The sequence below is a fragment of the Malaclemys terrapin genome, chromosome 3, assembly GCF_027887155.1.
Source record: "Malaclemys terrapin pileata isolate rMalTer1 chromosome 3, rMalTer1.hap1, whole genome shotgun sequence".
In the NCBI taxonomy this organism is placed as follows: domain Eukaryota; kingdom Metazoa; phylum Chordata; order Testudines; family Emydidae; genus Malaclemys; species Malaclemys terrapin.
The window spans coordinates 79,503,687-79,528,432 of NC_071507.1; the positions used below are offsets into that span (position 1 = coordinate 79,503,687).

The 24,746-nt window shown below is 39.8% G+C and overlaps 1 protein-coding gene across 1 annotated transcript in view; it reads right to left on the reverse strand.

The window, feature by feature from the left end:
* DISC1 (DISC1 scaffold protein) overlaps nt 1–22,258 on the reverse strand; it is a 357,611-nt gene extending 335,353 nt beyond the window's left edge. Inside the window, 1 exon segment of the mRNA XM_054024187.1 lies at nt 22,176–22,258. Within this exon segment, the coding sequence (XP_053880162.1) occupies nt 22,176–22,248 (73 nt within the window). The 5' untranslated portion in view covers nt 22,249–22,258.
* Between the last annotated feature and the right edge of the window lie 2,488 nt (nt 22,259–24,746).

The window sequence follows — 24,746 nt, forward strand, 5'->3', positions numbered from 1 at the left end:
AAGTGTTTATTACTCAATAAAACTCTAGTGTTTGGAAAATAATTCATCTTTATTAGTTCCCAACATATGCTGCAGAATGACTGGCAGTACTGGAAACACCCACTTAAAGTGACAACTCAGAGGATCAGTGACAAACATAATGTAACAATCAGAAATGTACAGCAAGCACCACAAAATTAATAGGTGCACTGTCAGTGTTACACCCATGCACCAAGCTCTCCACAATTCCTAACAGTCCCCGAAATTGCAGGGCCAGGTAGAGCACAGTAACCATAACACATTACTGTGGCTCAGTGTTGAACTGCTCTTTCAAGGCATGCCTGAACGATATAGCTCTGTGTTGAGCTCTTCTAATAGACTTTGTATCGGGCTGCTCAAACTAAGAAGACAGCTGCTCCACCTCTGCCCTCCATCCCGGTGGCAACTTTTCCCCCTTTGCTTTGCAGGTATTATGCAGTGCACAGCAGGGAGCTATAACCATTGCGTATTTTTCTCACTGAGATCCAATCTAGTGAGTAAGCAGCACCAAGTTCCCCTCAATCTACCAAAAGCACATTCAACTGTCATTTCGTACCCAATGAGCCAGTAGTTGAATCTTTCCTTGGTGCTGTCCACGTAGCCGGTGTACGGCTTCCTGAACCAGGGTAGGCTGGGTCCCTCAGGATCACTACCGGTATTTCAACATTGCCAATAGTAATCCGCTGGTCAGGAAAGAAAGTCCATGCCTGAAGCTTTCTGAACAGTCTTGTGTTCTTAAATATGAGTGTGTCAAGCACCTTCCCTGACCAGCCAACAGTGATGTCAATGAAGAGTCCCCAATGATCCACCAGTGCTTGCATAACCATTGATGTACTCTGTGGCAAGTTGGGTTGGTGCCAAAATACAGATATGCATGCCATATATTGCTGCACCACAATTTGGGCACCCCACTGCTGCAAATCCATCCACTATGTGCTGCACATTGCCTACAGTCATAGTCCTGCATAGAGATAATTAACAGCCGTGTACACTTGCATGACAATGGCCCCCACAGTGGATGTTTTAACTGCCCACTGACCAGTAGCAATCCAGCATTGCAAGTTGCCACAGTGCAACCACCCGCAGCTCTTATTTTGGTGTTCCTGCACTGGAAAGCCATGGTGAGCTTGACACAGAGACCCAGGAATAAAGCCTTGTGCATCCGAAATTTCTGCAGTCACTGCTCATAATCCCAAGCCTGCATTACAATGTGATGCCACTAGTCAGTGCTCGTTTCTCAGGCTCAAATGGCACGCCATCATCTGCAATTGCTCCGTGAATGCCACCAACAATCTTGAATTGGTTCTCACTATGTCCCACAGGAATCTGACCTCCAGGAAACTGTCATGTTCCCCACTGCTCTTCTTGCAGCTCTGCAGATACCAGAAGATTGTGCGTCACATGCTTGCAATGCTCATGACAATAGTGCACAGCTGTGCAGGCGCCACACTTCTGTCCGAGATGGTGGACAGCAACAAGTCCTATGCAGGTTCATGGGATTTTCAAAATAGGCATGAAAATTATGAGATAGAACTGGTCAGGAGGGGGTGAGTAAGCTGCATAACGGGCCCTTGACCCCGCCATCTTGGTCTTCCTTGTGCAACTTGTTTCTGCCCCACCATGCATTGCCAAAACATCCCAAAAGTCAGTGCCCTGGACAGTGGCAATTTGCACATTATTATACCGCCCCCGGGGCACCACACTGCATTGAAACAAGCATTCTTGTAGCCAAGTGGTGTGAAGTTGTTGGGCAGGAGAGTGCAGGGGCCAATCAGTTCCCACTCCCCCCTCCCCCCCATCCAGTGGGATTCAGTGAAACCATGGAGGCAGGGAGATGTCGGGTTCTGATATTTTGAGGCATTTTCAGGCATGCACTCCCTTCTTTCCTTCTCCCCACCAAGAGCAAGGAATCCACTTTTGTGGTCCCACCTACAACATCCCCCCCCTCCCAACCTGTTGTGCTAGGGTGTGGGGGGGTGCATTTCTCAGGCATATGCTCACCCAGGCTCTCCTTCACCTCCTTTACATGGGAAACACATTCTCCCTGTGGTTCGACCAAATGTAGCACTCTCACACTACTCACACTGAGCCTGGAGGTGTGGGAGGTGTAAATCCTCCTCCTCCACAAAGGAACTGCCTAATGTACTATTCTAGGAGGCTATGTCAATCATTTATGAAATGTCTTTTGGAGATTTCTCAAACCCTGTCAAGATTTTATTCACTGCTTAGGATAAACAGTTTGTGGCTCCTATATCACATCTGTAAAAACTTAAAATTCTTCATAAGATGTGCACTCAAGAGTTATTTCCCATCCTACCTTTGCAATTTATTTCCAAACAACCATTCCACTTTCTGAAGGGCCATCTGTTCTTTGCTTTAGCCTACTAACTATGTTTGCCATGTTCATTGTTCTGACTGGAGGGATCAACCTGAATCCACCTCAGCTGGTCTTTAATAAAAAGACAAGACTCATTTTCTTACAATTCCTTCCTAATTTTTTCTGCTCCACATCAAATATTGCTAATTGACAAATTAATGCCAATCTGCCACAATCCTCTGAAGTGTCTTCTAAAATTGCCAGATCCCCCCTGAAGACAACTCGAAGAGTTACACCATGATCTGTTATAGGAAAGAGAAGGAAAAAGAAGGTAAAATGAAGCCAAGAAGGGAAAAGAGTAACAAAAAGACAGATATAGTAAGTTAAGTTTAAGTAGAAAGTTGATAAACATTATTACAATTAAATACAGTTCAAACACTACACAACTATCTTAGTCCTTTAAATTCTAGGGAGTATGAACCTACAATTTGTGGAAGCACAGGTATTTTTTTGCCCTGCCTAGTAGGCTTATTCCTTGGAGTAGTAGGTATTGAGTAAAGTGATTCAAGCCCTGATCATGGGAAATTCTGAAAAGACTTGTATTTATTAAAGAAGATATTCCATAAGAATCTTCTTCTGACAGTCAAGGATTCATTAAAAGTAACTACTCAGGGCAAAAAAATGCAAAATCTAAAGGTGTAAATGCTTCAGAAAGAAGGTGGAATGTAATGGCCAACATCACTTGAGCCTCAATTGCATCAATAAGATTGGATACTGGGATGCAAAACCACAAAGCATTTGAGGTTCCTAGGTGAAAAATATTCTCTTGTACTTAACAGTATGCAAAAAAAAAAAAGTGATATTTTTATTCTTTTGGTTTGTTTGTTTAGTTCATTGAACAACTTTAGACATCCTGCTCCCTGTATGGTGAATGGAAGTTTTGATATTGACTACAGTGGGATCAGAATTGGAGTTAAACTCCTCATTTGTGACTGAAAACGAGTGGAAATTTAGTTGTTTGACCAAAAACCCGAGTAGTATGTAGATGTAATAAAAACATCTTGAATTAGTACAGTATCCAACATCTTATATGATCCCAAAACACTTTACAAATCAATACACAAATCTGCAGTGGCTACTTATACACCATGCAATGTTTATAAACATTTTCAGTTGAACACAAACATAACTGGTACATTATAATAGAGTTTTAATAGAGCTTGATTATCACAATACACTTAAGTAATTCTAACTTAATCTGGTTATTTGTTACCAGAATTACCCTGTGTGGACAGAGTTGGAGGGGGGAGATGTTTGGTACCACTCAACGTCCACTGTCCAAAACACACACAGAATGATATCTGTAGTTGTGCTTCTTTAATGAATTTTTTACTGTTGCCTTAATAAAACATGCATGAGATGGGGGAGTTCTCCTCTCAAGGAAATATTTATTTTTAACAAATGAGAATAGAAACAAGAAGTCTCTTGATGTACATTAATAAACAAAATCCATCAAACATAAATGCCATCAACATAGAATGAAGATACAATTTTATCTTCTTAATGTTTTCTACAAGGTTTATAATTTAGTAAGCGCATTTTTATATTTTAGTGGCATGTCTGTTTGCCACATTGCAAAAATTAAAATACAATGCACAATATTTTAAATAAGTTTGCTACTAATGGTAGAACATGAAGTATTTTAATACTTGAACAGTTAATAGAAACAGGAATTTCTTTCAGGGAAAGTTCCTTTTGTGTATAGATTTTCATAAATTCTTAAAATTCAAGGTCAAATACTCACCTTCTCAGTTTTAATTTCTATTAGCTATATTTAGCTATACTTTTGCTTAACTTCCATTTTGTAGTTATGTGGAACTTTGAGAAAAACAAAGTGATTAGATAATTATTTTATTTCCCATCTAAGATGTTTTTTTCCTCACAAAGACGCCTGTGGTTTCTAAGATCACATGCTGGGTTCAGTCTTTCAACTGCTAAATTTCCAAGATGTCATGATTTCACTGAAATCATTAAATGCTTGTTAGTCTTATTCTTAACTATAAAACAGCCTTAACATTGTAATGCATTTTAGATGTCAGAATGGACTTCCTTAACTGCATTAACGTTCAAATAATTCTATTTTTATTGACGTTTGCCACATTGTGGCAAACAACAAAATATTGTAGACATGTTTAATCCATATATCTCCTTACAAAGAAATATGGCAATGACCATCTTTAAAGCACTGGGTCAAAACGCAGCACATTAGTCAGCATCACATTAGTCTATATGAATTTCAATATATCCATCTCTATCTTTTTTTTAAAATACACAGAGTCAGTAGTGTTACCTGTTTAAAAAAAAAAAAAATCACATAGTACATGAAACTCATTCTACAGCTACCTATGAAAAATGGGCCAGTAAATATCTTAATATTTAAAACACTTAATAAAAGCCAATAATTTATTATAAAGTGTATTTAAATTTAACACCAGTCCAAAATTTAATCACGTTGTATTGTAATATTGGTTTTCACCTGTTATTCAGAATTAAGCCTTGAATCAGCAAAGCACTTAAGCATGTGCTTAATTTTACCTGCCTAAATCCACCACTATTCAGCAAAGCATTTAAATGTGTGTAAATCCCACTGAAGTCAATGGGATTATTCATATGCTTGAACTTAAGCACCTGCTTAAATGCCTTGCTAAACTGGGGCCTATAATCCTACTCTTTCCATAAATCCCTGAAATGTAGATTTCTGAAATTATTTTAATTGAAGGATACAATAATCAATCATTTAGTTTGTGAAAATCTACAACTCTATTGAGAGAACCTGTCTAATAACTAATGAACATGCGTGATAGTCGGCAGCTAGAGATCCACAAATCTACCATGATGATGGAATTGGGGTTATTTCTAGAAGTTAAAATTGAATGCAATTACACTGCTCCTAACGTTACCTTTATTTTGTTTTTATCTGTTGTGACCCAGGAACCCCCTGGTGTCAACTGGCAGAGGGCACAGAGGGTGCATAGGGTTTTACAGGACTCCCCTTGGTCGAATAATAGTTCACCGAAGGGACACAAATAAGATCACCACTGAGAGCCAGTAGCTCACTGATCATCAGAATCACTGTGAAATGTATGTACAGAAAATATTTAAGGAGTTGTGTATCTATACTGAAAATTATGCTTTTAAGGTCTTGGAGTAAAGGCAGGTCACCACGAGGCCAAACATTAACCATCTGAGGTTAGAAAAACTCCTCCCCTCACTCACTATGGGCATATTATTGCCTAACTCTGTATTATGGGGGTTTCGTACATTCCTGTGAAGCATCCGGCAATGATAAATTTCAGACAGGATACTGGACTAGATGGACCATTTTTCTGATCCAGCGTGGTATTTCCTATGCTCTGTAGTGTAGAGTTATATGCTCCCGGCAATAAAGCTACCACTGCTTGTTCAGGGTGGGTTTTTTTTTTTTTTTTTAAATCGCTGGGAGAGTTCTACCTGGCGATAAAGCGTGTCTCCACTGCCCACATCACCGCGGCCACGCTGTAACATGGGCAGTGTAGACGTACCCTTGGAAAAGGCTGTACAGGAGAAAGAGTTTAGAGAAAGTATCTTTGGTTTATTCAGTTTAAAATAGAGTTTTCAAACACATTTAAGTCATAGTCCATGATGTTTACAGAAAAAAAAAAATCAGGAAAAAGTTGCGTTAAGGCTCTACGTTTATTTAACAATACTTAATGGAGACAGCAATAATGTGCCATAACAAAAGGGTTCCACCTAATGCACATGTAATTATAACAGCAGTACAACAGTACTCTGTGAGGTCTATTTAATAAATCACATCATTCTATGGGCTGTGTGACAGTGGATTCCCCCCACCTAGGCTCAGTCAGATAGATCACCTGCAGCAGGCTCCAGTATAAAGCTTATCACAGGGATAAAGGAAAGTGTGACAACACACTGGCAGCAGCCAGTTTCAAAGGCAAACACAGTTTGAGTGCTCCTACCTGGAGATTTTAATTTTTAATTTTAATCAAGAGACTGAGTTCCAAATTAAGTGTCTGACACACAGTCAGTCAGAAACCAGAATTGATTTTACTGAAATAGCAATTTTCTCTTAACAGCTCAATAGTGATCAGACATAATGAAAATAAAACATGGCAGGTCCTATATTGCCACGGGTGAGGAATCGGCTCCTAACTTTGCAATTTATTATAATAAAATCTCAGTATAAATTCTCTTCCTTTGTCTCTCACAGGAAGTTTACCCTGTAGTCTCACTCAGGAGGTCATGCTATAAAGTCAGCGTAATCTAACTCTCTTCCAAATCCCAATGCCATCTAGACTCTGGATAGACCGAGTAACCACATTATTTCCTCGGACGTGAACACACAGAGAACTGAGTCCTTATCTTCAAAGTGCTCTATAGCCTGCACCCAGGTATCTAGGAGACCATCTAAAGCTCGGAGACAAAAACTATGCTCAACAACTATGCTCCTCTGGCACAATAAAACTTTCAACAAGAGTAAAGTTTGTCTGTGTGGGAGACAGAACTTTCTTCGGGGGTGGTCCAAGACCATGGAGTGAACTCCCCCAAGAACTAACGACCATCACAACACTCACCACTTTCTTCTCCAAAGCATGGTACACTTCTTTGACTATGTTCTTCTGGTAGATGTTTTCCTTCTCTGTATCAGGATATTCTGGACTTGCACGGTGCAATCCGTCTGTGGTACTCTGCGAGCCGACAGCCAATTCATCTGGTGAAGTGACTTCTTGTCTGGATGGGGCATCTGGCTGTGGTGCTGCAAGATCATCTGGGCAGTGTGGGAGCTAGATAGGAGACTGGATGGACATTTATAGTAGGTCTGTCAGTCAAAATGGCCTGGTGCAGTACGGAGCTGTGAGAATGACTGTAGCTTTGTCCCTTTTGATATTGAAAAATCACCCTGTGTATCAAGGGTGTTGTGGGGAAGGGTCGGGGGAAAGACGAACAAGAGACATTGGGACCACTGCAAAAGGAAGGCATCTAGTAATGATCCTGGACTCATGCCCCCACTGGAACAAAGTTCTAGCATTTGTCAACAACATCAGTAATGAACAGGTCTATCAATGAGGTCATCACTGGCTCCAGATACACTTCAGCAGAGCCCACTCATGAGTGGTGACTGTCTGCCACCTCAGGAAGTCCACCAGGTTGTTGACACCCAGGAGGTGAAGAGCCGTCAGGATTATCCTGTGTTGACAGCACCATGTTCAGAGTTTGATGGCTTCCAGGCAGAGGGGAGATGATCACGAGCATTCTTGCCTGTTCATGTAGAGTATCACGGAGGTGTTGTCCATCAGGATCTGCACTGTGGAGCTTTGAATAATAGGTAGGAAGGCCATGGAGGCTAGCCTGATGGCTCTGAGCTCCAAGACATTGATGTGGAGCCCCTTGTCCCCTGGGGACCAGGCCCTTGAATTTATGGGTGGTCCAGATGGGATCTCCAACCTGTACCTGATGCATCCATGATTAAGGTCTTTGTCAGGGACAGGGAAGAGAATGGCACCCCTCCACACACACTTCTGAGGTCCTGCCACCAGTTCAGTGCTGCAACTACTGGTTTAAAAGGCAGTCTGCTGACCCTTCAAACCAATCAGTTGGCATAGCCAATCAGGCAGGCTACTGCAGGCCAACTGCACTCATTAGATTGTCCAGAGACTGGCACTGCTGCAGGTCCCTGCATACTCCCCTGTACAGCGAGGTGAGGTGCTTTGCACTGACTGCCACTCCTCACAGCAGACTCCAGCCCCTCAGGGTTGAGACCCTGCCTGTCCAGTGATAGACTGATCCCCATCAAGAATGGATACAGTCAATGCCTGTGTGCAAGTGTTTTTCCATCAGGACCTATAAGTCCTGGGATGCTCAGCTCTAGCCACATCTACTTGAGACGTCCATGTGGTCTCTGACTCCAGTTCTGACCCTTCACTATGACTCCTGGCTCCAGCTGTGACCCTTGGCTCTGGCCCCTGACTTCTGGCTCCAGTCCTACCTCTGATTTCTATCAACTCCTATGCTAACCGCTCCGACTCCCAGTTCTCACCACTAGGCATGACTACCGGTTTGGCCATTATGCCTGACTCCCACTCCGACCACTAGACATCATTGTCCACACCCCAGTCATGTGACAATATCCCTTGCAAGAAAAAGTATGAAGATAAGAGGTTGTCACAAGGAGGTTGATAGAAAACCAGTTTAGGGTCTCTGGAGAGATTAGTGTGTCAGATAAATGCTGGGTTGTGGGAAGGAAGAGGCCATCCTGCCCTTTATGCCCTTGTATAGGAGCATGAGGCGGCCCAGGCACATGCACAGCACTGCTATTCAAAAAATATCCAATCTCGCATATGGAGCATATGTGCAGCTACAGTAAGATCCTCACTGAGGCACAGAGAACCTCTCTTTGGTTCTCCCGCACTCTAGTTCTGGGTCAGTTTCACTCCCTCAAGCTCATCCTGGTGTGTCAGCTCCAACATCTTTCAGTCATCTTAGGATGCTGTAGTCATACCCACCCTTTTCCATCAACTTCCATTGCAGTTCTCCAATTCCTTGGTCATTTACCTCCATACTCTGTGACCCAGCTGGTCCTCCTAGGTCCTGACTAGTTCTCAGGAACCAATTACTCACTTCCCCCAAAATAAATGGGGCTGAATCTCTTCATTGGTCCCTTTCACTATCCACATTCATCTCTAAAAGCACACTGGCTCCATTCATTCCTTTTGAGAGCATTACACTAGTGACAGTTTATAAGACCTTCTATTTTGAAACCCATTAAATCATTACCATTCAAATCTTAGAAATCAAAGACCTTAGGACAATTATCTTCCCCAATTTACTTTGGCAATCTCTCTGCCTTTACATATATTAACCAAAAATACAGGTTGCCATTTATTAACAGATACTATACCTTTGGAACTTAAACAAAAGTAAAGAATTTTGCCAGAGGTTTGTTAACTGATGACTGTCACATCCTATGTGTGTGTCATCTAAGTATTCCCATAGCTACTTTGATGAAAAGAGTATAGAATTTGCCATCTTTCACTCAGATTCTCCTCCGCATCTCCTTATTATCCTAATATTTAAACATATCCTTTAAGAGATTAATACTGTACTTTCTCTTTATCTTTCTATGAGATAGTTTATTGTATCACACAAACTCCTTGGCATCAATGAAGCATATGTAATGAAACAAAGTTTTTAGTGAAATCTTTAGATTTAGAAAGTAATGTGGAGAAAACATGAATCAGACTGGCCTTTTATATATGTACGTGTGATTATCATGCAAAACGTAAGTAAATGACATGCATCATATCTTGGTACATTTTGGATGAATTTTAATGGATATAGAAATGACTAGCCCACGTAGGGGTAAAAAAGTATATCTGAAAGGAGTCTTGCCAATGTGTATATCAATAGAGAGTTTAGTGGATGACAACATTCACATTGTTCTGGTGTTTACATTATTTCAAGTTCAGAGGTTTATAAATACAGATATTGTATTTTGTATGTTGGGGGTTTTTTATTTGTCTTGGCTTTTGAGTTAATGTGTTGACAGCTGTGCCTAGGATTTGCAGGGCCTTTTGTGAAGTAGCAAACAAGAGTCTATCCCATTCTTTTCTTACAGGCACTCTCAATATTAACTGCTACCTCCTACTTGTCTGTGACCCTGTTCTTGTTGCTCCAAATCATATAAAATAAATCTGCTGTGCTAGCTAAAAAATATGAGATGTTCTGACATTTTGGAGCAGGAAGTTCACAGCAAATTTCATAGATACCCATCAAGGAAATAGGAAGGGTCATCCAGACATAGGAGCATGCTGACAACAGATACCGTCCCAATCCTGGCTGCAAAAGATCTGCAACGACTTTTGAAGTGCTGAGCCAGGGGATGTACTCTCCCCTAAGGTAAGCTCTAAATTGTCTGGGACAAATTCAGAACTGATGCAAGTGAGTGCAACGCTACTGATTTGCTGCTTACACCAGTCTGAATTTGACACATTAACTCTAAAATTAGGAATGATAATTTGCAAAGCACTGGGGGGAAAACCAGAGTCTGGATGCAACAGCTGGCTAACAAATGGATGAATGCTGGCACTGTGCCTAATGCAGAAGCCTAGAAACATATTAGGTGTTCTACCAGAGTTGCTCGTGTTGGTTTTAGGTATAGCACTCTTGAAAGTCATTGTTATAAACAATACTACTTTTTACTTCTATTATCCTTTTCTTCCAAGGAGGGTAAAGTATTTAAAGACATTAAACCTCATCAATTCTGTGATGCATGACAGTATTATTACATCCATTCTGCAGGTGGGTAAACAGACACAGACAGAGGTTAAGTGACTTGCCCAAGGTCACAAAGCATGCCAGAGGTAGAACCAGTAACTAAGCCAGGAGTGGCAAATTCCATATCCCTGGTATGACCACTAAAAAAAGATTGCCTCACAATATGAGACACCCCAGGGCTTAGTACCTTTTGAACTTGTGTCTTTACAGAATTGTTTTTTAAGAGTTTATCTTAAAGACTGGAGAAAAATTAATTCCTTCCTAGCGCTTCTGTGGAATCCCAAGGCACTCTCAAAAATACTTGGAGGTACAAATAGTAGTAATTTCTTTATTATTCAAGTCATGGGTCTCCCGTAAGCCAAGACTGCTGGTCACACCAAATTGTGTGGGATTTCATGTTGTGAAAAAACAATTCATCAAGGATTTAGTTTAAGACAAATTTTCAATGGTAATCTAAACCAAATGTGACATCATGACTCCAGAACTGACAGGCTAGCCTCTACTTTGGGGCTCCCATACTTATACTTGATTCTTTAATATGGCTATATCATGATTCAATCCTGTCCACAGAAACAAGACCAAACCAGGTTACAAGTTTTTGTACTGTGAACACAACCTAAAGATGCCTGAAATTCTGTACTTATTCTCAGATCTGATATGGCAAATGAGATTTAATAAAATATCTGACTCAGAGAGTTCTTGTGGGTTCTTCCATTGATAAAATAAAGGGGTCTATTGACTGGCTTCTTTAATTTCAGTAGAACAGCATGGCCATTATCCTGAAACTGAAAGCCTTTTGACAGTTACTCAGACTATGAACACAACTGAAAAAGAAACACCCAAAGGAGTTTTGAAATGGTTTGCAAAGGCTCCACAATTTAAAGAATTTTTCACTCAGTGGGAACTGCTCACATGAGCAGTCTTACAGAAAGATGTTTAAAAGCTCTACCAACTTCTTCATGTGCTAAGAACATGAAAGTTATGATCTGCCTTGATGCTGCAGTTTTTGCAGAAGAAAAACTTTGTAATAGTTATGCTTAGTAGACATGAAATTTGGCCATTTTCTTCCCTGGACTCAGATACCTGAAAGTCAGAGTCAAAAGCAAAGATGCATGTGAGAGAAAAAGACTGAGATGAACTCCTATAGAACTGAGAAATTTTGTAAGGTTAGAATGCCCTCTTTGGGTATGCAGATATACTGACAGAAATACTGAATTTCAGCATACACAGATGCTATTTTATGCTACAAGAAAAGAAATCAAAAGGCCACACTGTGGCATACTAGAACTTTTAAAGATATTATAAGTTACACATGACATTCTCCTGTTTGCATCAGTGGAAATATCTGCTACATATTAACATAATAAGAATTAATTTTTATGAGGACAAAAAAAAATCCTAAAACATACCTGACCTAGAAATCCTAAGTTCCAGGAACTATAGTTTTCTATTAGTTATCTGTACTTCTTTAGAATACAAACTACAAAAGATCCAATACATCCTGTATGAAAAATTACATTCGGCTAGACTATGATCTAATTAGCTCTTTTCCATGTCAAACTATAATAATGTATCAAATCAGATGCAAAAAATAGTGAAAGGCCAGTGCATTGGTGCCATATTCTTTTAATAAGAAAGGGACAGTGTTAGATGGTTAGTAAAACTAGTCATACAAGATGTGGTAAAAAACCAAAGTAAATAATTTTTCAACAAACACCAATTAAGTGTTCAGTATTTGAAACAAGTCCAAAAAGCAAGTTCTCAGATGACTATTAAACATCCAGTATTTATACACTGAGATATCATGGGCTTATATCATGGCAATAGGTGCCTTAGGATGGATGGATGGATATGCACAACAGTGCACACTGAAGAGGGGCCTCCATTGTGCCTAGGCTGTGGACCTTAAGAGTTAACTGATTTTCTTGCTCTTGCTGGTGGACACTTAAATGACACTTTGATCTACTATGATTAGTTACTAAAAAGTTCTTGTTTATCAATCAGCTTTTAATTTGCTGTAAAATGTATTTCCCTCAAGACATATTTATGCCAAATTATTCAGTTTATTATTAAAAATAATTTGAATATATAGGGTTCATTATATCTCTTTCTAGGCTGAGCCAGGCAGGGGGATAGAAAAGGGGGTAACTTGCTAGACCACCACAAAGGAGGCACTATGCCTTTCAAAAGCATAATGGCTTCACTGGGTACCAAAGGACCACAAGAGAAAGCATCTTACATCACACCTGTTCAACAAGTGTAATAAGGGCTTCCTCTAGCACTGATATCTTGGCAAAAGGGGACAGGACAGGAGAGACGGGCCCCACTTTCATGCTACTGAAAAATGTCTCTTCTGTGGCTCTGCATTCCCTTGATCACTGAAGCCTGATTATGATTGTGCCAAGTGCGCTGTGAAGAAAGAATACCTGAATCCTCTCCTACTTTCGTACACTCATGCTGAAGCAACCATAACTTGACCACTAGTGTATGTAGAGACAGAAAGATACACACATGCACAATTATTGACAGTTATGTCAAATGGCATAATTATTGTTCATAAATTTCTCCTTTTCTCTTTACTGTTTTTACTTGGGGGGGTTGATTTTTTTTTAAGGGGTGGGGGGTAATTTTTAAATTGTGCACTGTTTTTTTCCCGGTTGCTTTAGAGTGGGTTTAAAGCACACAGCCACACATTTTTGGTAGCTTTAGACAATTCTGATTTATTTTATTCCCTACTTAACTCCCTTTGCCTCTTTTCTTTTTTTAATCCTCTTTTCAAAAATTTTAAACTTCCCTCACTTTTTACTGTGGTTTTAAAGCATAAGTTACTATTTTATATATAAGTAAAATGCAGTGAGCTAAGATTAAAGTCGTTCATTCCCATAATAATGCTAAAATGAAACGACTTGACATATCCCATAGAGTGTAAAAGACTCTATGCACTCTAACACATAATTAATACAAAACAAAACCCCAACAACATTAAAATAATCATTTAAACAAGAATCCTGCTGACCAACCACCTGCAAATTAAAACTCTTTTCCAACCACTCATTACAGGAAGCACACTTGATCTTTATACATCATCAAGAGAAGATCATCAACCAAAGTGATCACAAGGCGAAACCGTCCCAGCAACATCATCCAACCAGGTTGTGGTAATACATGCAAAGTTAGAAACCTCTGTTTTTATTTGATCATAGATTTCTTTCCCCAACGACTGAAGGTTAATTACCATGAACCAAAGCTTGGGATCTTAGCTTCCTGACAACTCAATCTCCAGAGGAATAAACAAAACCAAAGGAACACAGATTAAACATCTTGCTCCTGGTTTACACTATCTCCTTACAAATCTATTACTACCTTGTCTACCTCTGCCAATTACCTAAGGACTGAGGAACCAAAGCCCACCACAATCATACTCCTTCCTCCCTAGTCCCAGAAATCCATATTGCCAACACATGGTAACACTGTTCCACCCTCTTGGCCAGATGACAGTACCTACCCATCAAAAAGGGATGCAAGCGCCACAGGTGGGTACCTGAAGATTGAACTCCAGGGCTAGCTGCAAAAGTCATTATTAAACCTCAAAACCTTCCTAATTCACCACCCCCTCACTACTACTTCACGTCAACCATCTCTCACACTTAAGGGCCTCTTCAACATTCTGCAATGCCAGCCCTCTCCAAAACAAAAATCCCCCTTGTTACAACAACCATTGCACCTTTACTCCCCGCTATAACCATACTATCACCTTGGCTAGATAGAGACAGACAGCAACAATCACCCACTTTCCTGGTCTCAGCAACTCTACCCTGCCAGCCCCACTATCCTGGAAGTAGCAGAGAAAAGAATTCAAGAGCCTCTCACACCCATACAAACTCTTTCATCCAAACTCTCTCAGTTTTAACACGCTCATCCTCAAAAAGAGAGAAGATTGCACTCAACATTATGACACCTCCTGGCCTCTCAAACCAGAGGCTCCCCATATTTCTAAACTTCTAACCCTACCATCATCTACAAGCAGCCTCCCTGCTCCAAGTCCTTCCCACCAAAGGATTCTGATTTTAATTACTTCCCACCCTGCTGACCTCTCACTCCAACAAGAAAAATCCCTTCAACCATAGCCTACTCATTCTCCCCATCTAAATCCTCAACATAAACAATCCACTTATCACTATAAAGAAAAGACAAGAAAAAAAAACTTACAATGACATAACATTTGTTATATACTCATTTTCATGATGCTGCATTTCTCATACAACTCCTAATAATAAGGTTCTAGCACCTAAATCTATGTATATATGGTTCAGCAAATTACTGTTACAGTTCCAATTTGTCCTACTGAGGTGCTATTCAGTATAATCAAAATATGTAGGTAAAGCTCTTGGTAGATGGAAAGTGCTATATATAAGCTATTATTAGTCATACACATTTCCCTCCCCCCATTCCTGACAAGTCACAAACAGCTGTTTGAAATGTTTAAAAATAAAAAGATATAAAAGTTTTAAGATTTTTACCCACCAGGGCTGCATTATGCAAACAAACTGAGAGAAAGCAAGAGGAGCAAAGGAATGACTAGATTATTTAGTCTGATTTCATGATCATACAACCCAACAATGACCAGTCTGTAAGGCAGCAACAGAGGAAGGAAAAGAGAGGAGGGATAAGAGGGGAGGCTGGAGAGTAGCACCAATTATGTTCATTGTGAGACAGGCTCCCAACTAGTAATATACTATTTTAAAAGTGAGATAATAGAGGGTATGTGGGATGGAGGTAAATGTGGGTCTAAAATGAAGGAATAGCTAAGAGGTATAATGCAGAATTCTGATCTGCAGCATGCAGATCTTCTATAGAGGGCTAGGTGCAAACCAAATACTATTTTCCTCTAAGGAATCACACCGAACAAAGCAATTGTATTTCAGATTTGCACATTATAGAATTGCTATGCGTCTGTAGACTTTAAATTGGGCATTAAATTATTTTAATTTCCATCACCAATATATTGGAAATATCTTAATGTCAGTAGCTATGCTAATATAGTTCTCATAAAGTAAACCAACGAGAAACTTGTAAATAACTGGCACTTGCTCCCATAGGATCACCATTTGTTTTTAATAGTTGAAATCAAAAGACATTCATCTTAAAGCTTTTTTCCAGATAAGAATTTTATTTGGTAAATGAAACTGTATCCATAAGCTAACACTGAGAAAAGGTGTTGTGGGGGGGGGGGTTACAGTTTCTGAAAATTACATCAAATTAACAACCAAATATATTTCAAATTAAGGATGCCAAAGCATGCTTCGCTCAGTCCCCAGTGGACCAAACTCTTCCCTAGTGTAAATCCACTCATTTATAATAGGCCACATTATAAATGAGGTTTATAATGGGTTTTGCAGCAGCCTTTCCTCCAGAACAATGAAGTTATTACAACATACCATGGTCTCCAATCCTGATCTAAATGGCACAGTAAGGGCTAGTCTCTGTAAAAATACACAACATGCTAAGGGGTAAATTCAGAAATCACTATGGCAACTCCACAGGCTGCTTTCTCTTTACCTTTGGGTCTGATATTCCAAAATAGGTAAGAAACCCAGTTTCAATAGGGGGAGTTAATATGTATTTGATTTTAAACTAGAGAGGGCTGAAGATTATTCTCTCTCCCTGAAGGATAGGGAAAGAGAAAGCTGAAAAATGTCAGAATGCTGAAATGAAGGAATCATAGCCCCTGAGGGGTACCAGTGGGGTTGTATATTCTGAAGCAAATCTTATTTGAAAGGTTGGATGGCTCCGTAAATGTTGGAAGCCCAAATTATGGTGAACAAAACAACCAAACAGTGAGTGCCTAACTCTTGAATACAGTTAGAATTAACCATCTGTTTAGTGTGTTCAGAACTACTAAATATTATTTGCTGTGTTTTCTGTCCTTTTTTTTTTTATGTATTCACTGTCCACTAGTGTAAATAGTATTTGCCTCAAAACAACATCATCAGATACAGTAGTTTAGAATCAGAATCTAGTCTTTGTTTAAAAAAAAGAACAAAAGCGAATAAAACATGTTATACATTTTAAAGAGAGAAAAAAAATCAACAAAGACGGTATGTCTGTATGTCATTTCTTTGCAAGCTTTTACAGTCCAGATGCAGCAGCACTGTGCTCGTACATGCAAGCCAGGAAGTGCATGTGAGTAGTTTATTTTCACTGCCCAAACACTGTGAACCTAAAACATTTATATCAATCTTTGCAGACAGCTTTCCTAATAAAAAAGCGTCCAACACTGGGGAAAGGATGTGGACAGACAAATTACTGCAGACAGAGTAATAGGGTTTGATCTAGAAAAGAGGATCCACAACCTCAGTCTGTAGCACAATAAAAGAAAATTTCTTTCAGATACTGTTTCAATGGTACCTCATACCAGTCAGGTTAAAATATATATATAGACTGAACGGGGATACATGTTGGAAAAACTGGCTTAAAACTAGAGATTTTATGCATATATGGTAGACATGTCCAGTCATTAGATGCAGTCCATAAGCAAATACCACAAATTATTGGATATTTATTACCAAATCATTCTTTGGTAATCCTGCTGAGGCTTCCTAGTGGAAATGGTCATACAAAAGGAGATGAAAAATTAATCTCTCATCTGCTAGTAACTGCTTGGCTATTGGTAGCCTCTCACTGGAAAAAGAAAAATATCCCAGCTATTGAGGAATGGTTAAAAAAAACATGTGAGGTTGTGGTTATGCTAAAAATTAACACATTGATAATTTACCCAGTAAAATAGACAGAGGACAGGTAAATACTTAGAATTTGAATATAAACATTACCAACATACCTGATCTGGTAAATATGTGTATATAGAGACTTCCCTCAATGTAACAAAATCACTAGAAATGAGGTATTGTAATGATGCTCACTCTGTAATATGGGAACAGCCTGTTAAACAGAAAGGTCTGATGACTGTATTCCTGTATAAGGTCTCTTTAAACAAAATATAACTGTTGTAATGATTGTTTTGCTTCTGATATTTCCATGGCAAAGATTTGTAAACTTCTTAAAACTTGCTAAATAAACAAAATAAATAACAATAACATAAAATAAAATAGATAGTGTAAGTGGTGGAAAGTATGGTGAAATGTAAAACTAGATTTTTTTCTTTTTTATTATTGTTAATAATCCCAGGCATTATAAGTAAGACTGCTAAGGAAAAATTGTTTTATTAAAATATTTTTACCCATTAAATGTAAAATTTATAAGAAGGTACTCAGATTATTTGGATCTTGGCACACACGGACCACAATACTGGAGCTGACTTGATGCAGGTAGGCACAGGTGCCCATATAGAGCCCCATAAAACCCTTACAAGCAAGAAAATGTCCAGCTACACTATCCTTCTCTAAGATATCTTAAATTCAACACAACCCCACTGCTCTATAAATAAGCTTAAAACAACCTCCATTCTGTATAACACACCACATTTCTCACAAACATTACAACGTAAACCTTCACTGACCTCAGCACCATTCACATCCATAGATGTAGGGACATGCATGAACTGGTGAAGGGTGTTTTATGCTACTTTCCTACAGAGAGCAGCTAAAATATTCTGTGGAAGAAAATGGGGTTTGTAGTTCAAAAGAAGGTGATGCTAATGCCCAAGTGAATTTTGAAGTTTCCAGACACTATTTGTGCAAAACATATATGAAATTTGAGACTACATACAAAATTTCTGAAATGTCTACTTTTTTAAAAAAACTTTTCTCCTCTCAGGCACATCTGCCAGTGACCAAAACCCCTTCAAGAGTACTTTTTACTATGGTTTCTTTTAAAACAATCCACCATTTCAGCTCCACAGGGGCCTACAAGTCCTGTCAATATGAAAAGCCTAAGACAACCTTAACTATGGAGCCACTATCAGTGCCTCTATAATATCTGATTGCCATATTTGGGGTCGGGAAGGAATTTTCCTCTAGGGCAGATTGGCAGGGGCTCTGGAGGTTTTTCACCTTCCTCTGCAGCGTAGGGCATGGGCCACTTGCTGGAGGATTCTCTGCACCTTGAGGTCTTTAAACCATGATTTGAGGACTTCAATAACTCAGACATAGGTTAGGGGTTTGTTACAGGCATGGGTGGGTGAGATTCTGTGGCCTGCGTTGTGCAGGAGATCAGACTAGATGATCATAATGGTCCCTTCTGACCTTAATGTCTATGAGAATCTGAAATCTACCACAGCCTAAACTTTAGTGAAGAGAACAAGGCTCTGCCACTACTATATAATTAAATGTTGAATCCCTTTAACCAACCAGGAAAAGTTTAATACAGTAGAACCTCACTAATTTGCACTAATTACTGAAAGGCTCATTGCAAATAAGTAATTGAACAAACACAATCGGGGAAAAAAGCAGAGATAATGCATCACAATGTATTTTGTTCAATTATTTGACAAGTGTAATTTAGTTTTAATTAATGACAATAGTTCATGGTATATGTTCTGTAGTACATTTTGTAAAAGTAATACAATCTTTGTAATAAGACACCTCATTACAACACTCTTAAATCTTCGTCCAAAAGTAGAGACACTGTAATCTAATTTGCACACAAAAACTGGTGTGGACTGGTAAGTGTGAAGTAGTAAGGCTCTACTGTAATATTGGCAAAGATAATGAAAAGTCTGTCTAGGGGTTTTCTTAGACTAGTAGAACTTTAATATAAAAACACAAGTATATCTCTAAAAAAGCAAAACAGTAGCTGGAATGTCCACTCAACCATTACCAATGTTTCACTTAGGTACAGCCTACAGTAGGGAAGTTTTTCAAAAATTTCCCACCATTGCTTACACTAGTTCAGCTCAACCAGTGTTAATAATAGCGGGAGCTCTAACATGGATGGGTGGCCTTCTGCTGGCAATCAACACAGCAGTGTTATGAGATGGTGCTTAAAATGCCAGTGGTCAAACTACATTAGGGTTCCCAACATTCTTAATGTTAGTGGAACTCCTGATCTATACTTAGAAGTTTTACCAGTATAACTATTTCAGTTAGTGGTGTGATTTATTTATTTTTTTTAACCAAAATTGTTATAACAGTAAAAGCCCTAGTATGGTTGTAGTTATACTAGTATAATGGTGATTTATACAAATATAGTTTTTTCCTCTTCACATGGAGGAAAAGCTATACCAATACAAAGTGCCTTTATACTGACATAACTTCAGCCATGTTAGGAGTTGTACTGCTTTAACCATATCGGTATGATTAAAGCAGTACAACTTTTTAGTGTAGACAAGGCTTACACCAGCAGTATAGCATGTTGTAAGTAGCATGTTTTTTTTTAAAAGTGTCTTTACATTTACTATGCTTGCCTTATTTGTGGATTAACTACTGGCATCAGTGTGCTGAAACTGTAGGTCTCTAATTGCACAGTTTGAAAATCAGAATATTTTTTCCAACAGTGCTGGAAACTTTTCCATGCACACAAATTCTGTGTTGTACATTTTGTAATATTTCAAAACTGTCAGGCCTTCTGAGTGAACAAAAGCAATAAAATAAATACAGTGGTATCTTCCTAAAATTCCACCTCATTTTGACCACTGCATTCCCATCGGAAACAAAGGGACCCTCAACATACTTAATACACTTGTGGGAGTATATCACAGAAGCAGGAGACCAAACTGGCTTCAGGGGACAAACACAGTTGTAAATTGGTAGATTATCACCAGGGTGAGGGTCACCAACAGTCTCAGGGCTGACCACTAATGTTTTTATCTGATCTATAACATCAGGGGAAGGTACTGGGGCTGCAAAAGAAAAAAAAGCTACTTCATGTTTAAAGGGACATCAACATATTAATTATTCAAGAGTAATTTCTGACATTACCCCTACCCCTTCTGTTGGTGAGAGAGAGAAGCTTTGGTTCGAAGACCTGAAGAAGAGCTCTGTGTGATTCAAAAGCCTGTCTCTCTAACCAACAGAAGTTGGTCCAATAAAAGGTATTACCTCATCCACCTTGTCTCTCTAATCTCCTGGGATCAACACAGCTATAACTACACTGCATGCATTATACCCGCTCCTAAGTCTGTCAATTTGTTGTTGTTTTACAATCACATCTTTTCCTACTTTTAAAAATATTGCTCTCTCCCCCCAGATGGCCTTCCTAGAAACTAAAGAGAAACTGACCAACTGGATACAGAGAACACAGTGAAACAGACTAAAGACCCATCCACAAAATGGGGATGATAGTCCACAAGAAGGTTATGAGGCTTACATTTTTTAATGTTCATGACATTTTGAGATTCACACATGGTAAAGACCAGGTATTATTTATTTCAGGACACTCAGCAGGAGAATAAAAAGTTCACAGATAGATTTGTTTTAGAAAAGCAACAGAATAGTAGACAAGTTAGCAGGAAAAGCAGAAGTGCCATTACAAGGTCTCTTGGGACAGTATAAGGAATATAGTTTATTTTAAATATTATTTTGATACTGTAGTTCATATTTAAGTAGAGGACAATTTGCCTTGAAATCTAAGTCACCTACCATGAGCAAGGGACACACACCAACATCCCACCTGAGATAAATACCCAATCTTTTCTTTTACTTGAGATTTTTTGGGTGTTTATGGCGAGAAAACTGGAAGTTTTTATCTTCTGTTCAAGATGAAAAGAATATTGGAGCTAGAGGAGCCCACCAAAGCCAGTCCAAAGCAGCTCCCACTGGATGCCTCAAGGTCTGAAGTGGGGAGCCCTCACAGGAGGACCCAGAACTAAGATAACCGTATTTCCCTAAATTGAAAACAAGAAGCCGGGTAAGCAGTGACACCGGGTGGCTCGAGTCAGCCCCGACCACCTGGCATGGCCATTCTCCGGAGCTGATGTTACAGCCATCACGACTTTTTTGGCAAAACTAGACATTTCTCCCATTTGCTGCTACTCAAACATTCCTCTGAACCCTCCTCCGCCAGAGCAAGAGCAAAGGGAACAAATGTCCAGTTTTGCCCCCCAGAAAGGCTTGAACTCCGGGACCGAGCTTAAAAAAAAGAGGCCAACCCGGCCAAAACAGGACCTCTGGTCACCCTACCCAGACCAGACCTTCCCAAGCACTAGCTAATGGGCGCGGTGGTCACACTGACCGGACGCCCACAGGTTTGAGGCTTATCTGGTTACAGCCTCTCCCGTTTACTCGCTGGGCCGGGCGCCACTCTGGGTTCCCCGCTTGTACAGCGCCGAGCACAGCGCGGTCCTCGCCCGGCCGGGGGCTCCTGGGTGCCAGCGCAGCACCCATAACGACTAACACGGCCCCCGCTGCCGGCTCCCCACTGACCGGTACCGGGTGCGAGGGTCGGAGCTGGACTCGCCTGCTGCCTCCCGCCGCCGCACCCCGGAGCCGCCCCAAGCCAACGGTTCCCAAGGCGGAGCAGGGCCGGGCGAGGGGGCGGGCACAGGCCAGTGTCGCCGCCTCCCCGGCTCCCTGCGCCGCGAGCCAGGCCGTGGCGGCCCCGCTCCGCTCACCTGGGCTCAGCCCTCCGCACCCGAGCTGGGGCTGCTCCTGCCGCCGCCTCTCCCCGCCGGCGCCGCACCACATCCTCCGCCTGCGCCGCCCGCACCCGCCGCTTGACTCGCTGCCGCCGGCCGGCCCGAGGCCTCAGACGCGGCCCGGCAGCGCCCCCTAACGGCCCGCGACAAACGGAAAGTTGGGTCTCCCCGAGCCACGCCCTCGCCGGGACACAGGGATAGACAGGCCCTACTTACAGCTACCAACACACCCACATCACAGCTATCCACCCCACATCACACACCCTCACCCAAACATATCTACACCCCACATCACACACACAGCCCACATCTATACCCCCACCCGAATATATCGACACCCCAGGTCACATCTATACACCAACACACCCACGTCACACACCCCACATCACATCTATACCACACACCCACCACACCACCTATCTACACCATATATCACATATATATACCCACCTCAGCACACACCATATCACCTATGTATACCCACACATGCACATCACCTACAGTATATTCACCACACCAACACATGCACCCCATACCACATCACTTATATATATCCACATCTCACATATATATATATATACACCTTACACCAGATATATACTCCCATACATCAGATGTATACACCACATGTATACTCCCATACATATACACCACATCAGTTATACACACCACACACATACACACAATATCACATATATATACTCACACATCCAGTATTGCCAGCCATAAGAGTTCAAAAATCATAAGATTGGCTTAAATATCATGATTTTTAATTAAAAAAAGAAGTATATATATGGGGGGGTATTTGTATTCTGGTTTTTGAGCCTTTAAGGTGTGCTCAGGTCATGTTTTCAAGCTTTTCTGCACAACTATGAGAGAGAGAAATAAGAGCAGAGATTTTTGATTTAATCATAAATTCCAGCTTTTCTGTCTTTAAGGAAAACATAAACTAACAAAACTCACAATAAGATTGCAAAGATTGACAACACTGCATATCACATATATACACTCATATATACATACACAGCACAGCTTAGCACATCACATATATTACATCCAAAAAAGTGTATGTTAAAAGAACATTAAGGTTGCAAAATTAAGCCACTCTGAAGCTAGAAAATGGAAGAATTAAGATTGCCCATGTATACAGGATTTAATTACATGATCATATACAATTTTTTCTACAGGACCCCTGCCTCATTCGTTGCAGAGGATGGACAGTGCTCTAGGAATGAGTCAGGGTTGTGTGGTGAAAAAGGTGCACCATACATGCTACATACATATATTATACATACATATCACATGACATATGCACACCCATAAATACATACACACCACACCCACACAGCAACCACAGATGTATTCAAATCACATATACACTCTACACACACACATATCAAATAAAAATGCAAAACTAATATTTTTAAAGAGATTTTATTTTTAGGGGAAATTTTCATTAGTGCCAGCCAGTGTGTGCAATTTGCAACTTCCATACACAATTGCAAAATTCAAGCATTTAATTCTGTAGTAATTTGTATAATGAAATTTAGAATGAGATTTATCTTTGCATGACATGTAAAAGATGCAGTGTAATAGAATATGTTTATTTATATAACACCCAAAGTTTGTCACGTGCTTTATAGACATGCCCATGCCCAGAAGAGCTTGCAATCTAAGGAGCTGCAAAATTTTATGCACATGAGTATTCTTATTTAGATAAGTAGACATATTAAAGTTTATATCTCCTGATTGGCTTTTAATTTACTTTTGGACTGAAGTTGCACACATCATATCTGACTGATTCATATTCCAGATTCCGCTTTGAAATTAATTCATTTTAACCAATTTTGGCCAATTTAGCACTTAGTTTATTATGGACTATGTCCAAGTATCCTAAGCTTGATGTAGCTTTGAGAAGGCATGTAAGAATTAGATTTTTGTTGGTGAATGTCCGTAAATGTCAATTTCATTGTACACACACAAACCAAGGGGAAATATTGCCATCAGTAATAATATAAATTTACAAGATAGGCAAAGTGTGCTGCTTGCAAACATTTAATATATTTTGACATGTAATGCTGACAAATTGTGGTTTCATGGTTACAAAGCTTTAACTTTTTTAAATCTCAACATCTACTGTCATTAAATAATTATTGTCTGACAACTCCCATAATTTCCCACAAGTGTGAAAATTTAAATCAATAAAAATAAAAAATGCTTAAAAATAAACATCTATAGTATCTCTTGAAATTATACAACAGTATAAGTCGAATTCTGCTAAGCCTTATTTATAAGTTAGAGAAACCTCTGAGAGAGAGAAATATCTGCCTTTGTGTGTGGAGATTAAAATCCACAGTTGGTATGGATTTTGAATGGTTGGAAATTTCAGACTTCTATGGATTGAAATTATATGGTAAAATAAGATAAAATAGAAGATTAACAGCATTTTTTCAACTCTTTTGAAAAGAGGATGTGTACAAGTCTTACATTGTAAAAGAATGCTTGCAGTTAATTAAAATTAATACACAGCCATGTCACTGAGGCCCA